Source organism: Gadus chalcogrammus, chromosome 20 (genome assembly GCF_026213295.1).
Source record: "Gadus chalcogrammus isolate NIFS_2021 chromosome 20, NIFS_Gcha_1.0, whole genome shotgun sequence".
Taxonomy (NCBI): Eukaryota; Metazoa; Chordata; class Actinopteri; order Gadiformes; family Gadidae; genus Gadus; species Gadus chalcogrammus.
In genome coordinates, this window is record NC_079431.1 from 12,712,535 (window position 1) to 12,740,223 (window position 27,689).

The following is a 27,689-nucleotide window of genomic DNA, read 5'->3' on the forward strand; positions in this document are numbered from 1 at the left end:
CATCCTCGTTTACGGCTGAACCAAGCTCCTGAATGGGGAGACGAGATGTCCATGCCTCTGTATGAATCTACTAAAGCATGACCTGTTTTTACAATATTGCGCATTCCAGACGTTGGCGGAAAAGCTAAAATTTTCTAGATGCCTACCGCTTTCACAAGATGTCTATTGCCCCAGACTGTTCTGAAAGTACGAGTTCTCAAGACCCCCCAGGCTGCTCCGTTCTCTCTTGTCTGAGGTCAAATCATGCGGATGGTGATTATTAATGAAGGTCAACCATCACGCTCACACCCATCCCAGTGAGTCTAGCCTGCGTTACAGATTCCTCATCACAGAAGTCAGACGTGAGTGGGGACCCCCCTCCCCCAACTTCACAAACGACACAATGCAGGACCCTCCCCCACGCTTCCTATCCAAAGTGAGGCCAACATGCATCGACCCAGATATTCTCCTAGCAGCTGCCACCCATGCATGGGATTCTCTGCTCGTGTTCTTATTCAAGCATGTTATTAACATAAATGTGGTCTAGATTCCAAAACCTGTGGTTAAATAAGGTCAAATCTCCCCCGGACGGATGTGTAATTGTGTTTGTGTGGGGCAGTTTCCTTCCCTTTATTAATGTGTTTGTCATTTATTTTACATATGTATTGAGTCAATATGAGGATGTGTCCTAATGTGTCAAAATACTTTCTTAAAATCATTGCAAAGACGTATATGTTGCTATGTAAATGATGTCTTTCGAAAACGGATAAGGAAAAGATCATGCTCCTGCTGAAGAATCCGATCTGGGGAATGCCGCTCAGTGTGTCTTCTGAATACATGTGCATTGCTTTGACCCGGTTTTAGTTTCTCCGATGGGTGGCAGCAACGCGAAGCTTGTTCATCGATGCAGCGGGCACCACACACTCTTTCAATTCTGCATCTGAGAGGAGGAGAGGAACATGCACTTCCTGTGCAATGTGTGCTCAATTGAGTTCACTCCACTTCTTTCGTAGCGTGGAAATAGTTTTTTCCGGTTCTGCGTAGAGGGGGAAGTGGTACTGGTGTATAGTTTGGAAAAACGAAGAGCTACTTTGCAACCGCCATAAATGTGGATTGTTTACATCAGTCGGAAGAGCCGTTCCTCCTTCCCCGCCTCCCTCCGAGCTCAGCCCAGTTATCAGCGGCTCCCTCCAGCTTCCCATCGCCGTAGATAGCGTTAGTGGAGCGGGCTATGGCCCTACTGCTCTCCCGGCCTTTATGAGCTGCCCATAGAGAGGCGTGTGACACAAGTTGCCTGATCTACACGCCTGAAACACCGTAAGAGTATCATACAGGAAATCAGGCATTGAATCGCAGCCTTGCACACTACATGGTCTTGTGATCTTGAAGAGTGGATGTGCAGTCCAAGCTGACCGAGACATGGCTGTCCTCAAACTCGCCGACCAGGTAGACCTGCTAGCTTTAGCCTAGCTTTGCACTAGACATAGCCAACAAGCTACACTGTATGTGTTATTAACGCGTGTGATGTGTGATAATATGATCGCAACACACTTTTACATTTAACATGATCGAATACGTATACGACTCTACAGTATCTATTAATAGCTGTGTAATAAATATGACAACCGTTGTCGCAAATCTGTGATCACCAGTGGGCAACCCATAGATGTAGCGCTGCGTCGGTGATGCGTTTTGGGGTCCATCTCCGCTGTTTCATCATTGTAATCAGGGCGCATAACAAGAACACTTCCTGCCTACAAAATAATCTCCAGAATCCCCAACTGCACAATTCTACAACGTAGCTCTGTAGCCAATTTACAATGCTGTGTGTGTGTGTGTGTGTGTGTGTGTGTGTGTGTGTGTGTGTGTGTGTGTGTGTGTGTGTGTGTGTGTGTGTGTGTGTGTGTGTGTGTGTGTGTTGGAGCTATGTAAATGATTCCCAGACGCCTCTATGGTTACATTATGAGGGATCTGGTGTTGATTTACTACAGCCAAATACCATTTTATAATGCTGGATGTTCAACGTGTTCCGTCATTATAATTCAGTCTAGGAATGCCTTTATTGTTATAGTCATCGAATCAGATAATAACGTTAAACAGTTAGGACTATAACGTTATTTGATGATGACAGCCCGATGGTCTCCAAGAGCTCATGGGCCAGGAAGATGTGGAACTTCCTGTTATTTCTAGACAAGATGTAGGCTGCTAGATGTATATCTCAGCACCACGGGGTGAAGTGTATAGGCCTACTCCGAAGAAAGCAGAACACATGATTATGTGTGCAGTATGCTTTCACCCACATGACAATCATACCTAAATATGGAGTCATCGGTGAGATGGTTGAGTGACATTTGACAGTGACAGAAGGGGTTAGCTAGACAGTCTTGAATCATGTGTTTGTTTCACAAGTACACAAAAATGTCCAGCTACTAAACTCTAAGTAGTTTTAATTTGGTGCTTTACACACATTTGTTCAGTGACTCAAAGCGAGTAGAACAATAATCTATTATAGTGCACATATAATGTCTTAACTCTTTATATTCTAACATAGGCTTTTATTTAACGTAAATCAATGCCTTTTGTTTCTTTGTAAAACCTACTAACTTTGAGTTAATTTGTTTACTGTTTCTGTTGCTACCCATTCAAATGTAGGATTTTTAAAAACAATATTGTTGCCAGTGTAAGATGTGCTGCCTACTGAATGGGGGTTCAGCTTAAACATGGCATCACAAGAACGGTTTGGATATAAAATTCTACACTTTTCCAATCAATTGAACAATAGCGATTGAATGCTCTCTGAATGATGGCTATCAGTATTGGGGGTGGCTCCTAAACAGGTTGAGGAGCTCTATCTGTTTTTCACCTCACATTGAATAACCATGAGACAGCAGCACACAGTGGATCTCAATATGATTATTTGGGAAGATACAGCAACTAGTGACAGAAATTGTGTTTTCTAAGGACAATGAGTCATTATTGAGGTTAAGCGACAAATAAATGATTTACTGGTTTGATCTCTGGAGCAAAAGGTCTGCCTTATTTGTATGGAGCCAATGAGCTTGTGTGTGTGTGTGGTGTTTCATCCCTGACAAAATGTGTGTGCGTGTGTGCGTTCGTTCATGCTGCAACAATGAGCTCCTGTGTTTGAGAAGTCTTTAGATAGCTTGTAAGTGTGCTGGTGATGTGGGTTTAAGGGAATGTTCTCATTAGGACCACTGCACCCCGGCCCCCTCTCCAACACCAACACCTCAAATTCATCCACTCCCGGCGGGTCCTCAGTTCTCCAGCCCTCATCCCAAATGTCTCCCTAGAACCTGGGGGTTGTTTTCAGAGAGCAGCCCTGCACTCCCTATCAAGTCCCGTGATGCACCACCTCGACACTGCAACCTAATCCTGACTATCCCTCCAGTAGAACAGAGCACAAGGAGGACAGGAACACAGTTGCATAGGTCCAGTGATTCTCTGTAATACCCACATTGGGCTATTTCTGGTCCCTGCGTTACGTGAGCAACGTTAATATCCAGTTTAAATGTGTGGCTGTGAGAGCAGGTTGGGGAGGGCGACTGAAGCACAACATATGATCATATATAGATGGGGAGCAAGTGGAGATGGTCCAGGCTACGTGAAACATTTTGTCTTCATATTGCAGTACATTTGATAAACTTAATAACACAGTCTTGACATGGTATGAACATTCAAATGAGTCAAATGAGGAAGAGGTTTTTTTTTTAGGCCGGTTTTTTTTCAAATAGGAGTGAAACATTTACGCTTTGGTTCCGCTCTCTCTCTCTCGCTCTCTTTCTCTGGCTCTTCTGAGAAGAGACTGTGCAACAGGAAGTGTGGCTAGATGTGACTGAAACCCACAGGAAGCAGAACTGAGCCTACTTCTTCACAAACTGATTTATCAGCACCGAATCCAAATGGTTATCTTTGTTTGCTGCACCTCTATTCTTATGGTTGAAACCCATTGATCCAGATCTCATTGGGGAAAGAGTATCGCGCAGTTGGTTTACACAGAGCGGAATACCCACATATTTTAGTTAATTCTGTCTTGACTGTTTTAATTCACCTCGGGCGGTGCTACAGCTGTATAAATGTGTGGCCTACCTTTTTGAGTAGAGAGACAAGGGCGTCTCCCCATATGTTAGACGGTGGATGTCGAAGGCATTTCGAGTCCACATACCTCCCACTGGGTTTCTCAGTGAGCTGACCTTTTGCAGGGAATGCTGAATGACACAGATAGCGTGGAAACATGTTTGTTTATCTACCGCCTCTATTTACCTCAGACCTTGGGTCTGGGTTGAGGAAGATATGGGCCTCTGTAGAGGCATGACCTCTGCTTAGTAAATGGATAATTTGGCTCCTCCCTTTCAATGCTGCTTTTGTTTAAGGGATCAGCTATAAGATTTTGTGCTAGAAATAAGTTCAGTTGTAGTTCTGCTATTGTTCTCATTCTTCTATAACAAGTGGCAAGGACAATGTTGTTATCATGACAACATTTTGTAGCTCCTCTATGTTTATCAACACTTACTCTTTGTATTGCTTGCCTTTCTGTCTGTTTTGTGCGAATGACAAAGCATCGTTAAAACTGTGACGGTGGATTTCAAATCCTCATAGCGATGCATTTTCTTTTCCCGATTGCCGAGGCCGCAGTCTAACAAACGCCAGTGGGTGGTACTATGCGGTACGGCTGAATGATTAGCAAAAGGCTGCGATTTATTTTACTGTTACTGACTGGAGATCAGTAAGATTCATATTTATTTTTCTTTTACCATTCAATGGTTAAATAAAGATTTAATAATATCAATTCATCTCAACACATAGGCCTGGCCTATAGGAGCAGTTTACATGTTGACTGCTTCCAATGTTGTGTTGGTCATACTATAGAATGATTTATTGCTTGTTTAGTGAATTCAGAACATAAGGAACTTTAAAAAGAAAAATCGCCTTCTGAATCGCAATATTGGTCGAAACAATCGCAATTACACTATTTCCCCAAATCGTTCAGCCCTACTATGCGGTACAATGCTGTAGTTCTATTGGGGTAACATATAAAATAGACGTGATCACCACCTCATATGTAGCGTCAAGATTTAGCCTTAATACGTTCATTACCTCAGAGTGGGCGGTTAGCTCTCCCCTAGCCTCGTTGAACCTGTACACCAGGGAGGAGCAACCTGCGGCCCGAGGTCTGCACACGGCCCGCTTCATCACTCAGTCAGGCCCGCACATAATAAAAAATGAATAAATAAAATTATCGAGTTACAGAACATTCGGTCAAGAAAGATGACAAGCAGAGTATCTGTTCATAGAATTCAAAGGCAAACCCATACCTAGTTTGCTTAGAAACGATATCAGTCATGAAAGATTTCCACTTTCGCCACTACAACTACTACAACTTGAATGAATATCATGCTTGTTGGGTTTGAGTTGTTGCACTTAATGTTGGGCCACTGCTTTTCAGTTTTGTGACATCATTGAATGATGGTGTGTGTGTGAGCCCTTTGCACTGATAAAAATACTAACCATTCATGTGGCTCTCTGAGCATGGAAGACATGAAATTAATGTATGTTGGTTCAATTAACATACCGTACATAGGTTATGATTCTGGAAGATTTTTTAGGTAGTGGCCATTCCCAAAATGCACCAGAATATAGGAAATGATATCTACCAAATTCAAAATTGTGTAGCTTCTCTGAGCTTACGTTTAGTTGAAGTGCGCAGTCATATAGCATAGCATGGTTATGATGAAAAATGTGGCCCTCTTTATCATGAAAGTTGCCCATCCCTGCTGTACACAAAGAAACACTGTTGTTCAAAGATATTTCTCATCTGAGCTTGGCGTTTCATTTTTTCTTTCTAATCCGCCCTCCGCAGCCTCCGCTCATCCAGGCTATCTTCAATGGAGATCCCGAGGAGATCCGAACCCTCATCTACAAGTCTGAAGACATCAATGCTCTGGTGAGACCCCAACGCCCTGCTAGGTTTGTTGTAGCTGCTGGATGGGAGCGTCAGAGATCAGCTCTTTGACTGCGGCTCCCCGGCCCTTCACTTCCTGTGTGAAGCGGCCGTGGAGGGGTCGCGGCGGGGGTCACGGTTCCGGGCCTACGTTATTGGCCCAAGTCCAGGGCTGCTGTTTATTTATTTTGACACACACACACACACACACACAGGAAGTCAGAGGGGGGCGGCCATCCTTGTGGCCTGTGTTTATTCTCCTGGGACTGGGCTCTGGCCATCGTAATACAATGAGGAGCTTGTCAATGTCCATTTTGAATGGCTGTTGGTTGAGAGAGCTATTTTTGGCTTGTCCTATCAGATGGACATTGAGGGGGGGGGGGGTGCACTGTGTGTGTGTGTGTGTGTGTGTGTTTGCGTGAAATAATATATATATATATATATTTTTTTTTTAATTGTACAAGATAAGATTAAAAAGAGAGAAACAAATAATGAAATAGTTAAACCAAAGAAGAATATATGTACAGTATATGTACATATGTGAAATCCATTTTATTTCTACATTGAAGCCATTGCCGCTGCTTCCCATTCCCTCGACGAATATCTGCTTTAAATGTTCCATTAGACCCGCCCTCTCTCGCCGACATACCAAAATCGGAAGCATCTCCTCTGAGCCGGCCCCGCGTGAGATGAGAACCCCTGGGCTGGAGGTCACTCTGTGTCCAATGCAGAGAATAAAGCATGTACACAGTAGGAATAGAGGCCTCTCACATCAATGTTTTTTATATTTAAATCCTGTGTGTCTTACAACCGTTTCTTACTATAGCTACAAAAAAACTAAAAACAATAAAATTCGGCATTCATCCCAGGGAAGAGAAGGTTGCCGAACCATCCAGACAGGAGGCCTGACAGATCTGCCCGCACGGCCCCCATGCAGCGCTTATGAATAATAGACCCTGACTAATGGACTGTTGTTTCCCTCTGCCAGGATGCCGAGAAGCGTACGCCGCTGCACGCCGCAGCCTTCCTTGGCGATGCCGAGATCACAGAGCTCCTCATCCTCTCTGGTACACTAAGTATACAGCCCTCGTCTGTCTGTCCCTTCTCTCCTTCTGTCTCTCTCTCGTCTGTCTTTTCTAAGTGTTTCTGTTTCATGTGCACGGACCCTTACCCTGCTCCTGAATCCAGAACATGGTTGTCGCTTCCTCCATGTTTATTATTCCCTTGTTTTATATCACCAGATGTCTCACTCTGCAGTCCTCTATCTGTGATAAGATTGTCTTTTTCGATTCATTGGGCACAGATTTACTCTGGCTGTGGATCCCACCGCTTGTGTCTGGTACTTCACACGATTGTGGTTCCATGTGTTCTTCATCCCTCTCCTCTTCCTCGCCAGGGGCCCGGGTCAACGCCAAAGACAACATGTGGCTCACTCCCCTCCACCGCGCTGTGGCCTCTCGTAGTGAGGTAGTCACACACACACACACACACACACACACACACACACACACACACACACACACACACACACACACACACACACACACACACACACACACACACACACACACACACACACACACACACACACGGCCCACGCACAAACACACACATACACACAGCCACACAAATGGAGCACGCACACATGTGACCGCATACACACTCGGACATAGACAGACCACACACAAATGGCACACACCAAATACACACACACAGTTGATCAGAATGTTTAAGTGTGACTCATGTAGTTTGTATGGCTTTGAATCATAGTTGGAGCAGACTCACCTTAATGATGTTTCCTGGAATCACACAGAACAAAGAATCATCAGAACTGTATGACTGATCGTAAACTATAAATAAATCTAACTGCATGGATGGAGTCATCTCTGGCTAGAATGTTAACCAAACAAACATTGCAACCACAACAATACCATACTCTGATGCTGTTGTTTTTATAGTTTGGTTTTGGACTACTTTTTGACACACACACACACACACACACACACACACACACACACACACACACACACACACACACACACACACACACACACACACACACACACACAGCATGTGATCCTCTCTCTCGCCTTCTGTTTGTCTCACTCACCCTCTCCCTCACCCCTTGTCTCCCCCCCCCTCGGTCCCTTCCCCCTCTAGGAGGCGGTGCGCGTGCTCATCCGCCACTCTGCGGACGTGAACGCGCGCGACAAGAACTGGCAGACGCCGCTGCACGTGGCGGCGGCCAACAACGCGCTGCGCTGCGCCGAGGTCATCGTGCCCCTGCTGAGCAGCGTCAACGTGTCGGACCGCGGCGGGCGCACGGCGCTGCACCACGCTGCCCTAAACGGCCACACCGAGGTACGGGCCGAATCCCCGCTCCGCCGGAAGCACTTCCCGCACGCTCGGCGTTCTCCCAGTCGGCTTCCTGCTTGGGGCCTTTGTTTCGCCGTGTTCGACTTCCTCCTTGCTGTTAGCATTGTTGTTTTTTTAAATCCATCTCATACTGATGGATTTACGGTGTGTGTTTGTGTGTGTGTGTCTGTGTTTGTCTTAGTGTGGGCACATACATGATTTCTGTGCAGGGTTCTCCTCCTTTGATTCTGTCCCCAAGCCTGTTTAGAAAGTGGCACGTCTACCTAGATTTGGAAGGTTCGAATAAATCCTTTCAATCCTATAAATAAGATATGCTCCCGCCCCCACCACACGCCTACACTTTGAGTGACACAAGCGAAATATTTCCATTCATATATGTGAACATAAAGACATTTATAAATGTACATGGGGATGGAGACAAACGCACTGCAAACAAAACAAACCGATTCATTCCTGACTCATCCCTCTCCCCTCGTCGTCTGTGCTATGTGTCAGATGGTGAACCTGCTCATCGCCAAAGGAGCCAACATTAATGCCTTCGATAAGAAGGACGGTCGGGCACTGCACTGGGCCGCTTTCATGGGTAAGAAGAGATTGAAACTGTATTCGTCCCATCCGCTCGTGGCGCGCTCCTTTCCAGGAAGGGCGGCTTTTATGCACAATCGATCGCTGGCCGAGTCATCTAATAGGCCAGATTGAGCCTGTTATCTCGAAACAACTTTGACTCACCCAACGCCTCCATCTCATGTTGCCTCGGTAGGAGGAGGGGTGTCAGAAAGAGCTGAGTGAGCACAACGTGATATTCAATTCATTTGGAGTAAGGTGTAAAGATGAATGGGACAGACTGGAAATGCCTGTTTCTGTCCGATGAACAATTTGAAAAACGCATGCTATTTCCATGAAGATATGTCTGTGTGTGTGTGAGAGTGAGCAGCTTCTAGTGGCTTGGCTCGAGGCTGGATGTAAAACTGGCTCTCCATAAAGTGAGAGAATTTGTGCAGGACTTTCTTTAAAACAGTATTGTGTAAAGATGGCTATGTCATCAAAAACATGTTGGAAACACTGTTGTACGGCTCCAGCTCTGAGAGGGATTTTTAGAGGTTCAACATGTTTCTTCTTTCTCTACAGCCTCAACAGTTCTTGAGTACTGTGGTTTATTTCCGACTTGCATTCCAAAGATTCCAAATTAAGTTTGAAACACAATCTGTCATCCACCATCTCGTCTCGCATTACCTGCTTGCCATTCAGGATGCTACAAGCAGGGCATATTGTTCGTCAGTTCATAGACGTTCTGCAGAAACAGCCAGCCCTAATGCCGTGGCATTATCTTCAGGGCCTGTTGGTTGTTGGTTGTCATGCTGTCTCCAGTTAGGTTATTACGTTAACTAAGTGTGTGTGTGGGACTTCATCAGGCCACCTTGACGTGGTGTGTCTGCTGGTGAGCCAGGGGGCCGAGGTGGGCTGCAAGGACAAGCGGGGCTACACCCCTCTGCACACAGCTGCCTCCAGCGGCCAGATCGCTGTGGTCCGACACCTGCTCAACCTCGCCGTAGAGGTAGCGCGACACACACACACACACACACACACACACACACACACACACACACACACACACACACACACACACACACACACACACACACACACACACACACACACACACACACACACACACACACACACACACACACACACACACACACACACACACACACATTTCTGTACCCTTGACTTGAAATAAAATAATTCTACTACATTGTTACTCGTTTGGTACGGTTGTTTCAGCCGGTTATCCGTCCTCAACTTTCCAAATAAGAAACCCAATTAAAAAGAAAAACATTTTTGTTTTACTTCTATGATATCCATGCAAACCATCTCGCCAAAAGGCATCTCAGAAAACATTCTGGGTTTATTTTGCACAATGCCTATTTTTTGTTTGCCGTCTAAAACGTACGTCGCCCGCAGATAGACGAGTCCAACGCGTTCGGGAACACGGCGCTGCACGTGGCGTGCTTCAACGGACAGGACGCCGTCGTCAGCGAGCTCATCGACTACGGCGCCAACGTGGGCCAGTCCAACAACAAGGGCTTCACGCCGCTGCACTTCGCTGCCGCCTCCACGCACGGCGCCCTCTGCCTGGAGTTCCTGGTCAACAACGGGGCCGACGTCAATGTCCAGGTACTGCGCTCGTGGATCGAGTGTTACTGGTTCAGCTCTTAATCACAGTGACAGGCTCAAAAGGCCTCACCAGAAGGACACATTTTATAGCAGACCTGTACCCCTCACTCCTCCAAAATTAAATGATATTTTCCCTTAATTTTCAAGTAATAGGGATCCCTTCTTCCTCAGAGTTTCTGTCAGGAGTCCTTGTGTTTGTGTGTGTGTGCGTGCGTGAGTGCGTGCGTGCTACTGTTTCAATTTCAACTGTCTCAATACCCATCAATGACACGCTTTGTTGTTTGTCATCAAATGATTAATGAATCTAATGATAGTTATTGTAGATAAGTTACAGGATCGGATTTTTTCATTTTACATATGTTTGCTTACCTCAATGCATGCAGGCGTAAAGGTAAAACGCTAGCTGTTGACTAAATAATGTAAATGGTTAGAGTGTATAATAATATATTTCTATACAAAATATCAAATTTGAAGCAGTGTTCCTTAACAATGCTTTCCATATGGACAGTATTGATAGGCCTTACATACCCTGCACTATTGTTGTGCCCCTTTTTTAATGCTCTAATGCATCTGCACACTTTGAGACTTTGTATTGATTCAAGAGGGGAAGTGGCGGCTGGAAACATGGTGGAATGTTAAGAGCTCCTAAATTGAGGCCACGAGTTTCTTCCTTTTGAGTCATGTTGTGGCTGCTTTGTGTCGACGTCATCCATGTGTGTGACGCATCAATGTCATCCCTTTTAAGTCGGAACGTTCCCTCTTTTGTTTCCTGTGACAGAGTCGGGATGGGAAGAGCCCTCTGCACATGACGGCCGTGCACGGGCGCTTCACACGCTCCCAGACCCTCATCCAGAATGGTGACTTGTCTTTATTCAATAAAATAAAGAAGCTATTAAAAATACAATTCAGATTATATATTAAGTACAATACCAATCTAATAATGACAAAAATAAAATAAAATTATATATATATATATATAGATACTTTTTGGAGGCTGTCCTGGTTGCAATGTTCTTAATTGTTGCGAGTCTTTCCGGGCCTCTAACCTCCCTGGGGTTTCTTCCACTCCAGGCGGGGAAATCGACTGCGTGGACAAGGACGGCAACACCCCTCTGCACATCGCCGCCCGCTACGGTCACGAGCTGCTCATCAACACGCTGATCACCAGCGGAGCCGACTGCACGCGGTGGGCGATGGGTTTCCCTCCTCCGAACACGCATTTTAAAATCCTGTCCCTCCAACGCTCTCTCATTGATGACCTTTCCTCTCCGTCCGATATGTGTGCAGGCGGGGGGTCCATGGAATGTTCCCCCTCCACATGGCGGCCCTGAACGCCCACTCGGACTGCTGTCGGAAGCTGCTGTCCTCAGGTACCAAAGAAACTACATTACCCATGAACCCTTGCCCCGTGGACCCTGACAGGAAGTATTCCACAAACGTTGAACTTTTTTTCTTCGTTAAAGAAGCACAACGCAGGGCTCAGTCCTCAACGCAACGACCCGGGTTTGATTCCTGCCCGTGGTTCTTTGCTGTAGGTCCTCCCCTCTCTCTCTCCCCCTGTCTAACTCTTCATGAGAGAAGCAAAAAAAATGCAAAAAAAAATCATAACGCAAAAAACGTAACATAATGTGTTTCATAATAATGGGAACGGTCAGGAATCTTACATCGGTGTCCAACCGATGGTCGTGTGATTATTGTAGAACGAATGTGTGAGACGTACAGGATACTGAGTTTCAACGAGGGCTCTCTGGCAAATATCAGAGTAATTTCCTCGCTGCAGAGCATGGAAACTGGACCCCTCGTGGTTTGGTCTCCTCTCTGCGGTTGATTCCTGGACAAGCGCAGGCATTCAGCCCGGGCCAGATTGGAGTCACACTCCTCCAGAGCAGTACAAAGCCCCAGTGAGGTGGGGGGGTGGGGGGTTACTTATCACTTATGTGCTCCGTGTCCTCCCCACACACAATCCTGTCCTCTTCATCCCAATTCCCAATTTGACAAGGAAATCCGATGTTTATGCCATTGGGGGGGCACTTTCATCCAAAGAGGTTTCACTGATCCCTGCCTGTTGTTTGATACAGGAGGTGGCTTGAATTGTAGAAACGCGCACATCCAAGCTAGTAGTGCAGGTGTGTCGGGAGTGTGATATACATGGATGTAAGAATCAGAGAAATCTCCCTCAATCAAGACCAATAGAAGTGCTATTTAAGCTTCTGAGTGCGAGGATCTCCTTCAATTATTCTACAGGTGGTGGCCCAAGTGAAACATGTATAAATGATCTTAGACCGGTCAGGAATGGGAGCCGGTCACATGTATTGATCCACAGGACGATGTGCAGACCTCTCTCCTTGCTGAAATAAACGACGACGTGACGAATTTTCCTAGTGCTTTGAATGTTGCAGCCGTCTGTACGCCTCTCCCCGCCTCCCGCTCAACTCCGTCAACGCGGTGTCTACCTGTCTCTCAGCCACTGGTTCTCTGTTTCTTGTTGTCGGGTTATCGTGTGTCAATACCCGTTGCTCAGGGCTTGTGCTCTCTCTCTGTCTGGGACTCTGAGCTCCCCTGATGGGTAGTACACACTGCTCTCCTGTGCACGCTCTCACCTAACATGGTCATGTTGTGTTAACCCCCCCCCCAACCATGCTATCACTTGTCTTTCTACCATCCTCTCTCTCTTGCTCTCTCTCTCTCTCGCTCTCTCGCCTGCTCGCCCCCTCGCTCATTAATCGCTCTCTCTCCCTCTCCATCCCCCCCTTCTTTCTCTCAACCCCTCTATCTCTCTTTTTCTTTCCCCCCCTTCCCTCTCTCCCCCTTCTCTCTTTCCTCCTCTCTCCCCCTTCTCACTCTCCCCATTTTCGTCTCTTTCACTCTCTTTCACTCACTCACCAGCTGTGTGTGTGCGTGTCTCTTTATTCTCTGTGACTGTATAGTGTCAACCCTGCTTTTCTTCTTCCTCTGTTTTATTTTCGTGTCGGTAGTGTGTATGTTCTTTTGGGGTGGGTCGATGGGGAGGAGGGGTTTCGTAGTGCTGCCCTCTGCAGGTCGGAGGTCAGGGGTGATGTTGATCGCCTCATTCTTGTCTGCAGGCTTCGAGATAGACACCCCCGACAGCCTCGGGAGGACCTGCCTACACGCTGCCGCCGCGGGAGGGTGTGTACACCACACACACACACACACACACACACACACACACACACACACACACACACACACACACACACACACACACACACACACACACACACACACACACACAGACTCCCATGCTAGTGTATTAGCATCCTGTTAATGAATGAATTACAAAGAGTGCATCAATGTCAGGCTGGGAGGGAGCTGCTCCTGTTTGACTGCCATTAACCTCTCTGGGTAGGATGTGTGAATCATGTCAGCTGTGTGTGAGTCCTCTCTGACCTTCTCTGTGCGTGTTCCCCCGTGCAGCAATGTGGAGTGTGTGAAGCTGGTGCTGAGCAGCGGGGGGGACCACAACCGCAGGGACAAGTGTGGCAGGTCGGTGCTCCTTCTGTCATGGGTTTGAATCCCCATAGATGTATGTCTTTTACTGGTTACCGTCATTAAACAGAAGAAATGGCTTCCTCAATCATTTTATTTTAATTGTGTCACGAAACACAGAAAATACGATGGTTACGATGCATAGACCATCATATCTGACTACTAGACTTTGGGTTTTTTGGGCTCCAATGTTTTTCTTCTTAATTGTCTGTTTTAAATTGTTATATTTTATTCTTCATTGAGATACAGTAACCAAAAAGGCTAGTCGTTGGTATTGACAATAACAGTCTGGTGTCACTTTATTGGAATGCAAACATGCTATTGGAGGTCTGCATGTCCACATGCAGAAAAATAATGTTTATGCATAAGAAGCATATGTATGCATCTTGTATGAAAATAAAGTGTATTAGACTATACCAGATGGCGGGGTTGTGTGTGTGTGTGTGTGTGTGTGTGTGTGTGTGTGTGTGTGTGTGTGTGTGTGTGTGTGTGTGTGTGTGTGTGTGTGTGTGTGTGTGTGTGTGTGTGTGTGTGTGTGTGTGCAAGAGTATGTGTCGTGCTTACGCGACATTGAGCATGTATGCAAATATGCTTGAAATCTGAATTCTGCTCTGCCCTCCCTATCCCATATCTCTCTCTCTCCCTCTCCCTCTCCCTCCCCCTCCCCCTCCCCCTCCCCCTCCCTCTCTCTCTCCCCCCCTCTCCCTCTCCCAGAACGTCCCTCCACTACGCGGCAGCCAGCCGGCACTACCAGTGCCTGGAGACCCTGGTGGCGTGCGGGATCTGCATCAACGCCACCGACCAATGGGGGCGCTCGGCCTTGCACTACGCCGCGGCGTCCGACCTGGACAGGAGGTGAGCGGGAGAAGCACTCGCACACACACACAGCTTTGACCGTGCTTAGAGGAATACATTGCAGATTGTCAAACAAATTTATATCACAAAAATGTCGGTAGTATACGCAAATTAAAGATTTTTACATATCTCCACAGTCTGCAGCCGGATCCCCCCCGTTCATTTGACGTAAAAATTCTAAAATAGTGCCCATTCTAACCACATTGTAATGATACAAAGCTGGTGGAAAATCCGCAAGTTGGTCCTGTTACTGCACCAGAAATGGGCAACAAACAAACCTAATAAGGAGCATTCAGACTGCACTGGAAAGAGTGAGGGACTTTTAGTCACATGTTCTGACTTGACACGTGACTTAGCAGGGTAACTGGGGTATAAATAAAAAAACCTACCTATTTACCCTGACTTCAGAGACCTGACGTCCAGTTAGAATATGTATGTCCTCGCTATTTGACTTATGTGCTTCATTGCCTGGCCTCTTGTCTAACCTCCCTCCCTCTGTCCGTCTCACCTTCCATCCCTCTGCTTCTCCCGCTCCTCTCCAGACGACGGCAGAACCTGGAGCCGGAGAGCGATGGCGTCCAGGCGGAGAGGGAGAAGGAGGCGGCGCAGTGAGTCTCGTGTCCTTTAAGATACCACCATCGTGACTCACTTCATTAGACTCTGCTGTCCATTGTCTGTTGAGCTGATTTCCCATGGCTGCCCCAGCCTGCGTGATGCTCTATAATTCAGAGTCGGGCTGGGGTTTGAGTTCTGGCTGTGCACTGCCCGCGCCACACTGCCCCCCACAGTATGGTCGGAGAACACGCACTCTTAACCTGTGTGGAGTCGTTCAATGCAATTTTGGGGTAACAAGGTTCAGTACAGAACATGTCTGGGGGACGGTTGCTATGGAGATAGCTATACAGAGTAGCATGTGCATGAGCTAGAACAGCAAAAGCTCATACATTTTTGCTGTTAGGGTCATGTGTGTATGTCCAGAGCAGTGTAGGCAGTAGGAGAAATGCTGGCAACCAAACATTTTTTAAATAGACAACTACCTTTTATGTTTTTATTGTGCAGGTTTTTATGTGTGTGTGTGTGTGTGTGTGTGTGGGCTGCCTGCTCTTTGTGGTATTAATATTGGTGTGTCTTTGTGTGGTGCGGCCTACTGTTTGTTGTGCTCACATGTGTTGTGGGGTGTTGTGTGCAGATGTTTAGAGTTCCTCTTGCAGAGTGGAGCGACAGCCAGCCTCAAAGACAAGCAGGGCTACAGCGCTGTGCACTATGCCGCTGCATACGGACACAGACACTGTCTGGAGCTGGTCAGTCACACACATGACACACACATGCACACACACATGCACAGGCAAGCGTGCAAACACATAGACACACACGCAGATAACACACAAACAAAACAAGCCCACACACACGCACACAAACGCACCCAAGCATACACACACGCAGTTTACACACACACAAACACACTCAAAAAACACACACAAAACATGCACAGTGTTTCCTCTAAACTGTGTGCATGTGCAATCGCACACTAAACCAAGTGTCTCCTTGCGCAGCAAATATCCGCAGCGTCCAAAAAAATACGCTGACCTTTTCCCCATTTGTTCTTCCTCTCAGAGGTAAGGTGGAACACATGGGTTGAACTGGAGATCAAATAACCTAATACCTGTTTATTTGATACCATTTTGTAACATAGCCTCACCATCCAACTGAAGTCTATTCAGTGAGGGACAGATGACAAATTAACTATCGATAAAGCCATGTGCCCAACACTGTCCAGGCGATAATATGATGCGGTCAGGTTTGTTTAGTTAGACAGTCAATGAACGTCATTCGCTGTTCTTTCTGTCACCACGTCAGATGTTGCTCACAGGGCTCCACGTCATTCTCAGGTGGTTTGTGTGTATACACAAACACACACCTTGTTGCAGCAAACACCACGTGATGATGTTCTATGCGCCTACTGAGGGCCATGTGGCAGGAAATGTATTCATTGTGGGATATCTCCAGGCAATTTATTCAACACATGGAAATGACATTGCAGGGTGTTGTTGTCCGTTTCCATGGGTTTTGAGGGAAACAGAATGAAATACTTAACATTTATAATATAAATGGTTAAACAACCAAATTATAGCACATTCATAAGAGATGATTAGGTCTTAACACATTCTTCGGCCTGCCATATGAATTCAATCTAAAATGTTTATTGAGGATTTAGTCAGATTCGTGGTGACGCTTTCAAGTTTGTGTTTCTTTTTTTTTGGTACTCCTATTTTGAAGTTGCTGGATAGGGGCGAGAGCCACCAAGAAGAGCCAGATTCCCCCAGTGCCAGGAGCCCTCTGCACCTTGCTGTGAGTCACACACACACACACACACACACACACACACACACACACACACACACACACACACACACACACACACACACACACACACACACACACACACACACACACACACACACACACACACACACACACACACACACACACACACACACACACGTTTTGTTTGTGTTTTTTTTTTTGTGTGTGCATGTGTGTGTCATGTGCAACAAACTACTTAAAGTTAAACTGCCTGTGACCAACCTCAGGAGCCTTGAGTTTTTTCAAATTTATCGTTTGAATGAAAACGAGTCCAGCAAGATAAGCGTGCCGATCTGCGCTTTCTGTAATTCCTCTATTTCAAGTCAAGCCCGCCAGTGATAGGAACCGGTCCTAACATACCTCTTTATCGCACGCACACCGCTTCCTCCTTTCTCCTGTTTCATCAGCCCATGATGCTTCCTCTCTCTCTATCCATGCTGTGCTCTGAACCTTCCGACAGAAGCGAAGCAATCACACTTAACCCTTTCTGAGCAGCATTATTCTCCATGTATTTCTGTTTTGGACCATTATGTTGATGCCGGTGCTGGGGACAATAATCCCGATGAAACTGTTAAATCCTGATTGCTAGACGTCTGAAGTACAGGAGCTAATCAGTGTTTTAAACAGGACTGTGCCTCCCTGTGTCTTTCTGTCGTTTCTGCTCCCAGATGGGTTCTCTCAGCTGTCATGCTCCATAGCTGACTTATGTATGTGAGTGTCTACTCCGGTGGGTTTATAAAGTGTATCGTCCCCCCCCTGTTTCCAGGCCTACCACGGCCATGCCCAGGCGCTGGAGGTCCTGCTGCAGGGGGCGCGGGAGGTGGACCAGGGCGACGAGGCCGGCCGGACGCCCCTGGCGCTGGCCTCGCTCCGGGGACACACGGACTGCGTCCACACGCTGCTCAGCCAGGGGGCGTCGCCGCACGCCGTGGACACCCAGTACGGCCGTTCGGCCGTCCACCTGGCCGGTAGGGCTCACTTGTTGTGATTTATATTTACATTGACGGGTGTAAGGCTCTCTCGTACGCCGGTTTCCAATCGTTGTTGCTTTCGTTCTGTGTTTGTTTTTTTCCTCTATAAAGTTTTCATTCTAATGATCCTCCCACGACTCCTATATTGCTCACACAAGCTTTCCTCCGGGTTTTTTTTTTCTCTGGTAGTGATGAATGGTCACACCACGTGCGTACGCCTCCTGCTGGACGACCCCGACAGTGCGGACCTGGTGGACGCCGCTGACTCCCAGGGCCAGTGAGTCTTCCTCCTCCTGCCACACTGTCTCCTCCTCCTCCTCCTCCTCATGCTGCTCAACCCTCCTCAGCCGCCAACTCCTAATCTCTCTCTCTCTCTCTCTCTCTCTCTCTCTCTCTCTCTCTCTCTCTCTCTCTCTCTCTCTCTCTCTCTCTCTCTCTCTCTCTCTCTCTCTCTCTCTCTCTCTCTCTCTCTCTCTCTCTCTCTCTCCAGGAGTCCTCTGATGCTGGCCGTGGCCGGGGGTCACGTGGACGCGGTGTCTCTGCTGCTGGAGAGAGAGGCCAACGCCAACATGGCCGACAACCATGGCCTCACGGCCCTGCACCTCGGGGTAAACACTAGTGTGCGCATGTGTTGCGTCCGAAAAAGTCGATCAACCTGATCCCATTTCTTTTAAGTCAATCCCCCAGTATGTCGGGCCACTTCCTGAGAAGCCCGTCTGGTCAGCAGTCAATCAAAACCCCTCAATAAGAAGATAACGGAAACATGAGAGCAGTCAATCATAAGAACAGAGCCTTATAGTGCAGTGCTTGTGGCGCCCTATCACACCGCTCCCATTCCAACTCTTCTCCTTTTACCCTCCCTTGCTCCCCCCCCCCCCCGGCCCCCCCCCCCCCCCCCCCCCCCCTCAGCTGCTGTGCGGTCAGGAGGAGTGCATCCAGTGTCTGCTGGAGCAGGAGGCCTCCGTGTTGCTAGGCGACGCGCGCGGCCGCACAGCCATCCACCTGGCGGCGGCCCGGGGCCACGCCTCCTGGCTGAGCGAGCTGCTGGGCATCGCGTGCTCGGACCCCCCCTCCCTGCCCCCGCTGCAGGACCGGTCGGGCTACACGCCCCTGCACTGGGCCTGCTACTACGGTCCGGCCCCCCCCCCCCCCCCCCCCCCTGTAGCACTCCGCCGTCTCAAGGCCATGGAGGCTTTATTAACTGACTCTGAGACGTACATTAATATCGTTCGCCTCAGAGCTTAGCAATTGCCTTATTCGTATTTTGAGGTTCATGGTGTATTTAGCAGTCCAAATAGCAGCGTATTTAGCAGTAACCTAAGTCAAATAGATGACTGAGGCAGATAGAGATGATGGAATGTAAAAAGCACTCTGGCTTTTTTAAATTCCATATTGGCTCTGGCTTAGGATAGAGCCAATGAGGCACAGTGAATCAGCAGAGAGTTAGTTTAGATATCCCAATTTCGCCAAAATACGACAAAGGATATCGTGCCATGAGTCTAACGATATCCTTTTTGACATTTTCTTGACACGGTATTGTGATATATTAACTACACTTTTAGATCCGATTGTCTATCACTTTCACTTCAGAGGGGCATGATAGACTAGCGGTGAGCATCTTCTCATTTGCCCTTGTGACATCCATGTTGTTTTTATCCTTAAAACGCGGGTTCCTCTGTCCCCCGTGCAGGTCATGAGGGCTGCGTGGAGGTCCTGCTGGAGCAGAAAGGGTGCCGCTGCATCGACGGGAACCCCTTCACCCCCCTGCATTGCGCTGTGTACGTGGTCCCTCTACCGTGATCTTACAAAGACGTTAACGCCGCACATGCTGCGAAAAGCGTTTTAGCAGTATGGCTCCCTGAGCGACGTGACTGGTCTATCGGACTGGTCCGACAGTCTGACCTATCGGCGCTCAGCAGAGGTAACCAGCAGAAGGCTGGGAGTCGGCAGCAGGGGGGGGATCACACCGAATCATTGTTACTTTGTGTGCTCAGGGTGAACGACCACGAGCCCTGCGCCTCCCTGCTGCTGGAGGCCATGGGGTCGGACATCACCAGCTGTAAAGACGCCAAGGACAGGTACGCTAGATCCACACAGGATCCAGGAAGTATACTGGTGATGCGCTGCTATTTATCTCATCCTCCCTCTACCTTCTCCCTCTCTCTCCCTCCGGCAGAACCCCCCTCCATGCAGCGGCCTTCTCGGGTCACGTGGACTGTGTCCAGCTGCTCCTCTCCCATGATGCACCAGTCGATGCCGTCGACCAATCGGGCCGCACGGCCCTGATGATGGCGGCGGAGAAGGGCAGAGTCGGCGTGCTTGGTAAAGACTGGAATGATGCATTGTTTGCTCTGCCGATTACCTCGCCAGAGCCCATGTGTCTTTGTTTGTCTTTTTGATGATGTGGCCATGTATGTATAGTTTCTTCTTGTCATGGCTCTGATTAACTTATTTTGCTCATCTCCAGAGGTGCTGTTGACCAGCACTGAGGCCAACCTGAGTCTGACGGATAAAGACAGCAACACGGCCCTTCACCTGGCCTGCAGTAACGTAAGTTTCCACTATGCGGGGATCCACTCAAGCCTGTATTAATTCCAACAGTGAGGTGAAACGGCTCCCCCTGCTGGTTGTATTCTCACAGTCCTATGGAATTTACCCATAGCGATGCTAAGTGAAAATAACAAAATAGGCTGTATCGCCGTAAGAAAGGGTAAGGGTTAGGTAAAGGATTTCCCTAACACCCTCTCGTACTTTTTTGCCAGTTGCTCATAGCTTATTCCTTTATCCATCTGAAATGGGTCACCAGTGTCATAGTTCCTCAGGGAATTGAACTACCTTTTTTTTTCTTTTCAAATGGAAAATGGAATATTCAATGTGTTACCGTTACTGTTTCATGAACCTGCCCCTCTCTCTGTACAGGGAAAGCAGGACTGCGTCTTGTTGATCCTGGAGAAACTGGCCGACGCAGCTCTCATCAACGCCACGAATGCAGCGCTGCAAACGTGAGTGTCTTAGATGTTTTATTGTGCAGAGTAAAAGGATGTGGCTATATTTTTAACACAATTTGAGAATGAGCCTTTGGATTTACAGTCATTCACTTGGGTGTCCCAACAGGTTGTGTCACTGCAATGAGTCAATATATGTTAATACATTGCAAATATGCCCTAAATAGTAGCAAATAGGCCCTAAAGTAATCCTGTTTGCCTTGAACTCTGGTGAGATACTGAACCTGTACCCGCTTCGTAAACACACAATGTGCAAGATTTGCAATTTCAAACTATCTCCAGTCTAACAAAAAAAGGGAAAACAGCCTCCTCCTCCAATCCCACTCTCCTCCCTCACCCTACACCCTGCCCACCCTCAACCAGTGCTGCTGTCTGAGTCAGCCTAACCTACGTCCCTGTAGCCGTGAAGCCAGCTACATGACAGAATGGGTTTCAGGGCACATCTCAAACCGAAACAATTAGCATATCGTAGCCTTTAGCGACATTCACTGAAGTCACTGAAGTCACTGTGGATGAATGACTAACAGCCAGAGGGGAACATCTGGTCGGGGTGGAGGCCAACGAGAGGAGGCTGAGCATCAAGTGGAGCTCCTCCTCGTGTGTGTGTGTGTGTGTGTGTGTGTGTGTGTGTGTGTGTGTGTGTGTGTGTGTGTGTGTGTGTGTGTGTGTGTGTGTGTGTGTGTGTGTGTGTTGAGGTTCAATCAGGTTGAGCTCCTCCTAACGTGTGTGTGTGTGTGTGTGTGTGTGAACCTCCATGTGGTCTCTCTGACAGACCCCTGCACCTGGCTGCCCGCAGCGGGCTGAAGCAGGCGGTGCAGGAGCTGCTGACACGGGGCGCCAGCGTCCAGACGGTGGACGAGAATGGTAGGTCACGTGACCCCGGTCGGTAGATTCTGCCGCGCGGTGAAGGTCGGTCGTCACTCTTTGTGACGGACTATTACGATGAAAGAACTTTTATTGTGGAAAGCGAGTGGAGCAACGTAAAGCTGCTGTGATGTTCTGTGTGCGCCGCGGGCCCTGTCTTGTTGCCTGTTTTACCTGCGCTCCAGTGCTAGTTGCATATTCTGTATAGCCTATCATGTGCTTTTCTTTTTGTCTTTTTGTTTGAATGCATCTATAGCATTAGCAGCGTTGTAAGCATTAGCATCTGCAGTCGTTTTATGCTCCTCTGTATGGCGCTTGCCTGCTTCATATTAATAGAATGCTGCTTCATCCCCTGTTTGTCCCCCTCCCCCCTCCTTATATTCTTTCTGCATCTTTCTCCCCCCCACCCCTGTCTGTCTCCCTCTTTTGCTGTCTGTCTCCCTCCCCTTTGCTGTCTGTCCCTCTTTCTGTCTGTCGCTCTCTCTCTCTCTGTCTGTGCCTCTCTCTCCCCAGGTCTGACCCCCGCTCTGGCTTGCGCTCCCAGCCGGGAGGTTGCCGACTGTCTGGCTCTCATTCTGGCTACCATGATGCCTTTCTGCTCCCCTTGCAGCTCCGGAGCTCCTTCCCCAGGCTCTCTCCTGAGGCAGCTGCCCCCCCAGCACGCGGGCAAGGCCCCTGCGGGGGGCCCCTCTGGGGCCGCCGTCACCGCGGGCCCCCGGGCCCCCCGCAGCCCCAGGAACCCCTCGGGGCCATCCAGTGAGGGGACCACCGAGAACGACTCGGAAGACTCCGAGACCTTTTGACACCCCCTGTCCCAAAAAGACCGCTTCGCTCCATCCCTTTACCCCGCCCTGCCACCCGACCGCCTCCCCGTCTCGTCCCCCGTCTTGTGTGTCCCGGAGCACACCAGCCTGCACTCTCGGCCCTCCTACCTCAAAGTGTTCACCTAACTCTAGACACAGCCGCAACGCCAGCGTTTCCTCTCTGCGTACCACATGCAAGTCCCCGCACAGCGAGGGCCGTCCCAGGCGCTGCACGTCCCCCGTAACGGTTCAGCACTCGAAGGACCGCGCTCCACACGCACCCTACAGGGACACGGTCAGCCCGTCGCGGCTCCCCCTGGAGCCGTCGGTGCCACGTCCGGCAAGCGCGCCGTCGACTCGTCATTTGGATGGGAAACGCTGGCGTGATAATGAATGGAAGGCCCTCCCAAAGTCCTCCGTAGTTTGGCTGCGTCCAAACGAAAAGATAACTAGGTTCAACGCCCGACGGCGAAAGGCTCGCGCAAACTCCCCCGTTTCACCGAAGAATGATGTCGTGTGTAAGGAAATTTGATAACTCACGGCAAGTTGACGCGGCACTGGCGGGGACGCGACGCAGCATTTTCAGTGGAGCCGTTGAGTAAGAGACAACAGCCTCCATGCGTGTTCTCCACCGGCTGACATCCATCAGGGTCGGTGCGCTAAAGCCCCTGAGGGGATGGTCTACGGCCGGACGCGGGATGCTCACATCACAACCTTTTGATTACGTCAGAGCTCATTTTGATTTGAAGCCCCTCCTGTGATGGGTTAAGGTGGGGGTGGGGGTGGAGCAGGTGGTGTTGCATGCTCGTGTGGTTGCTCTTGTTCTTGTTCTTCTCTCCCACGGTGCCTGAAATCCAAACTGACCGTGGTACTTCAGTCCTCACGAGACCTGCCTCAGACACCCGTCTGTCCGTAGAGAAACTAAGCAAAGTAAAAAGAAGCCATTTTGTAACCAGCTGCAAACCGAAAAAGACGTGTAACTTCCACCTTTGTGTGTGTGTGTGTGTGTGTGTGTGTGTGTGTGTGTGTGTGTGTGTGTGTGTCTGTAAGTGTGTGTCTGTGTGGCGGGTGTTAGGTTGATGATTTAAAACTTTGACTTGTATGCAGAATTATTTAATTAATGCTTGAGGCTCCATGCAGTTGACAAAGAGGTACGTAGAGTTTGAAAACCTGTCAATGGAAATGTTATCCCAAAACAAGCACAAATGATATTTAGAGGTTTTTGGGCGGCTTTAGGCCCAGATGTGAGGAGTTTGGTCCTTATGTTGTTTTTATGTCCTTTTTTAAAAGCAAGTGTCCATACTGGGACATGTGGGCTGTTGGCTCTGTAACAGAAACCAGGGTATGCCATGTATTGATAAACACAAGGGTTTGCGGGGTCATTTTTTGCAGTGTTAACGGGGGGATGTTTATCTTAATGTGCACAGCCTATTCTGTACACTTTTTTTTTTTAATATATATATATATATATATATATATATATATATTTAGAAAGCTCTTGGGACCTCGATCTGATTCTGCATTGTTGATTGTCCCACACTGAACTTCCTCCTCGTCCCACTGCTTCAGTATATCTTAGGTGGCCATCATCAGCCATTGTTCCATTTTCTTATGTACAATTTTAGCTGAGAATTCCTTCTTAAACAAAAGCTATTTTGGGTCCATTTTAGCAATTCCCCAAAACAATTGTTCAGCTGAATATTTATTGACGAATACACCAATGGTACAAACACTGCCAGCACTTACTTGGTCAATATATAGCACAGGACCCCCCCATCACTTTTCCCTCCCCTGTCTTACCTTTGGTCTACCAGCTATGTGCCAGTGTGTTGCACCTGTCCAGTGCCTTGTGTGTCTCTGTTCTTATTTTGTAGAATGTCCACCTGGGCCGAATGCTGATGTCATTTTCTGAATGGGATGCTTTTTCAGTTACGTGAGAGGTTACTTTCAGTTGCAAAGGGTCAAGGGCAAGAGGTGGTCATCCCTCATCGCGGGACCGCTCTGCACATCTACGAGGCTTTGATGTGTGTGTGTGTGTGTGTGTGTGTGTGTGTGTGTGTGTGTGTGTGTGTGTGTGTGTGTGTGTGTGTGTGTGTGTGTGTGTGTGTGTGTGTGTGTGTGTGTGTGTGTGTGTGCAGAGAATAATTAGTTATTTTATTTCTTTTGTATATTGTGTCGTGCACAGATCTCCATCGGTGAAAGAAAATGGGACGACTTTATTCCCAGACCCCAATCCTCCACACAATATAAATTCAGAAAGCGAGAGAGATGAAGTGTGTAATTCAGCATCAGCCTGCCTCCCCTCAGCAGGGGGGGGGTCTTAAGTCTGCCTCCACAGGGAACACGCAACACAAGATCAACGGCCCTCCGCCACTGTTGGACTGAGAACCGAATGGTCCGTCACATCTAGAGGATGGGCTTCACCGGTCGCGACAATCACCGTCTTGAGTGGTCGTGGGTGTGTTTGTGTGAGTGTGTCCGATGTTTTGCTTTGTTTTCTCTACACAAGTTCCTATTGCAGTAAGATTGCTGATGCAGGATTGCGATTCCTGATGCAGTGAGAATGCTGTTTGTCAGCTACCCTTTGTTTTATATGAAGTGTACAAAAATAAAAAAAATGAGAGGTTTGTTTAAACTTACCACCGAAAGTGTGTTTCTGAAAATAATGTGCGATATATATATAGAGGAATCATTCCTCTTATACACATCTTACTAAAGGATCCATAGAAAAGTACACTGGCTGTAAACTGTTATATTTTAATATATTCAAATTTGTTTGTAAATATGCACAATTTAATAGTTACCAAAAGAATATTCATTCATGTTGTGTAGTGGTCTGTCTGTGTCCAATTGATGTCTCTTCCTCAAAGTTACTACAAACCAATGAATGCATGGTTAACTTATTTTGGAAGGCTATTATTACTGAACACAACAGGCCATTACAAACATACCTTACATTGGCTACTATTGTGAAAGTAACATCAAATGCTAACCTATGCGCACCGGGGAGCAGGGCCATTTCTGGCCATCTAGGAGCCCTCCGCCGGACATGCGTTTTTAAATTAGAAGTTTTGAAGAAAGCAAACTACTGTCTTTGTTGTTGCTCACCATTTAGCCTATGTATTCCTACCTTTCCTTCTCTCGACAACCCACCCACCGTACGGTTCGCCTTTTATGACTGATTTTACATGAAATCTCACGTAAGTAGTACTAATTTGATTGGTGACTTCGGGGAACCGATTTTTATAGTTAGAAACGGACCTTACTTCTCCCTTCCACCCCTTGTCCATCCAACTGCTCAACACTGGACAAGTCGTCTTCAACATGCAAAGTATTTAAGGATGTTAAGAAGTATTACTCTTTATGCCTCCATGGGGGAATAATAATAAAAAAAAGTAGGTCACATCTTGTTGTCACATCGTACATATTTCCAACGTAAAATTGCGAGCATAGGACTGAAGAGCTCACAAGCTAGCTGGTCACTTGCGCTATAGCCCAATAAATGGTGGGTCTAACACGTTTTACACATATAACTTAAGGATCGTCCGAATCTATTTCCTTCAAAGATACATTTTGTTGACCTCTCCCTCTGTGACTTGGAAACAATTTGTCAGGCGAGGCAGTATTTATTGCCATATCTTGAGATATATTTTTGGCCAGGGTGTCACACACAGGTTTTTTTGTTGAAGTTCGTGACCTAAACTGTCCACTAGATGGAGTAAGAGTGGTAGCTCCCTAACGTTTACATTTATCTTGCGCTGATAAAGGTTATTTTGGTTCATCAAACCTTTACCAAAGTAACCCGGTACAATCGCACACGTAATCTTAGTTGGGATTGACGTCAGTCAGGAGTAAATAGTGTTATTTCATCACAACAAATGAATTGTACTTCTCTAGCGTTCTGGTTGGCGCATGTCAGCCTACGTCATCAGTTAGTGCCAAGTAGGTCTTGGATTGAATCATGAGTCTATTAGTGTCTTTTGGGCTAAATATAAGTAGTGTAACAGGGCTATATGTGGTTTACAATGAGTGGTGTATAATTTATTAGGTTGTTCTGTTACTTAATTTGTAAACCGTCTGTGAGAGTGACATACCTGGAGAAGTGGTCCGTAGCACTGACAGTATTCGGCATCGCTTCTCGGCCTTTTGGCTAAGATCAAGTGTAGTATCTGTTCTTATCAGTTTAATATCTGATACGTCCCCTACCCGGGGACCATATATTAAATTGATTTTTGGAACTGGGAGATGGAAAAGGGGCTTGCTCCGTCCACTCCACGCATCGACCTGGTATTGCAGTACCTCCAGGAACGGTGCACCCCCTAATGCTGTCAATTAAAAATTGAGCTTTTTCGTAACATATATTCTGTATGTGTTTCTCAAGTATTCTATGTAGCTATGCGGTCATATTTAAGCCCAAAATTCGTTTTACACTATTATAACTTGGATTTGACAAGTGTCAATGTCCAGAGAATTATAAGGCATTTTGAAATCAAATCGTATACTTATCCAAATTAGCTGTAAATTCAAACCTCATTTGTTTATTATACGCCGGTGTTCAATTAATTGTTTATTTACTACCTGTCTGCAAGGTTGAAGATCCCTGGAATTGTTCTCTGCTGAGAATTACTTTGTAAACAAAATCTATTTGAGCAATTCGCCCCCACAATTTTTCATCGGAATATTTATTGACAAATACACCAATGATACAACAACTTCCAGCACTTAATTGGTAAATATATAACACAGGTCCTCGCTCACTTTTCCCTTTCCCGTCTTACCGTTTGTCTACCAATCAGCAATGTACCAGTCAGAGCTGCATCAGCCTCCC

At 47.4% G+C, this 27,689-nt stretch overlaps 1 protein-coding gene and 1 non-coding gene across 3 annotated transcripts; both read left to right on the forward strand.

Moving 5' to 3' along the window:
- Positions 1–925: 925 nt before the first annotated feature.
- ankrd44 (ankyrin repeat domain 44) lies at positions 926–27,178 on the forward strand. 2 transcript variants are annotated; one of them, XM_056579958.1, is made up of 28 exons: positions 926–1,425; positions 5,858–5,941; positions 6,927–7,005; positions 7,335–7,405; positions 8,099–8,299; positions 8,810–8,897; positions 9,727–9,869; positions 10,280–10,492; positions 11,271–11,349; positions 11,564–11,678; positions 11,780–11,862; positions 13,576–13,639; positions 13,928–13,996; positions 14,714–14,854; positions 15,397–15,462; positions 16,044–16,155; positions 17,132–17,203; positions 17,985–18,186; positions 18,379–18,466; positions 18,680–18,797; positions 19,099–19,321; positions 19,880–19,967; positions 20,184–20,267; positions 20,366–20,511; positions 20,657–20,739; positions 21,109–21,191; positions 21,967–22,058; positions 22,572–27,178. In XM_056579958.1, the coding sequence occupies exons 1-28, from the start codon at positions 1,399–1,401 to the stop codon at positions 22,859–22,861; spliced, it is 3,204 nt and encodes a 1,067-aa protein (XP_056435933.1). In that variant the 5' UTR covers positions 926–1,398; the 3' UTR covers positions 22,862–27,178. The 2 variants fall into 2 exon arrangements, with proteins under 2 accessions (XP_056435933.1, XP_056435934.1); XM_056579959.1 differs by having other exon boundaries at positions 22,669–22,775.
- LOC130373924 (U2 spliceosomal RNA) lies at positions 26,992–27,182 on the forward strand. Its single transcript, XR_008893564.1, has one exon. It is a non-coding gene; the product is annotated as a U2 spliceosomal RNA (small nuclear RNA).
- The last annotated feature ends 507 nt before the right edge of the window (positions 27,183–27,689 follow it).

Coding starts and splice junctions, on each gene's coding strand:
- ankrd44 (XM_056579958.1), top strand. CDS start 1,399: ATGGCTGTCCTCAAACTCGCCGACCAG. Junction 17,204..17,984: donor GGAGCCCTCTGCACCTTGCT/GTGAGTCACACA, acceptor CCCTGTTTCCAG/GCCTACCACGGCCATGCCCA. Junction 22,059..22,571: donor CCAGACGGTGGACGAGAATG/GTAGGTCACGTG, acceptor CTCTCTCCCCAG/GTCTGACCCCCGCTCTGGCT.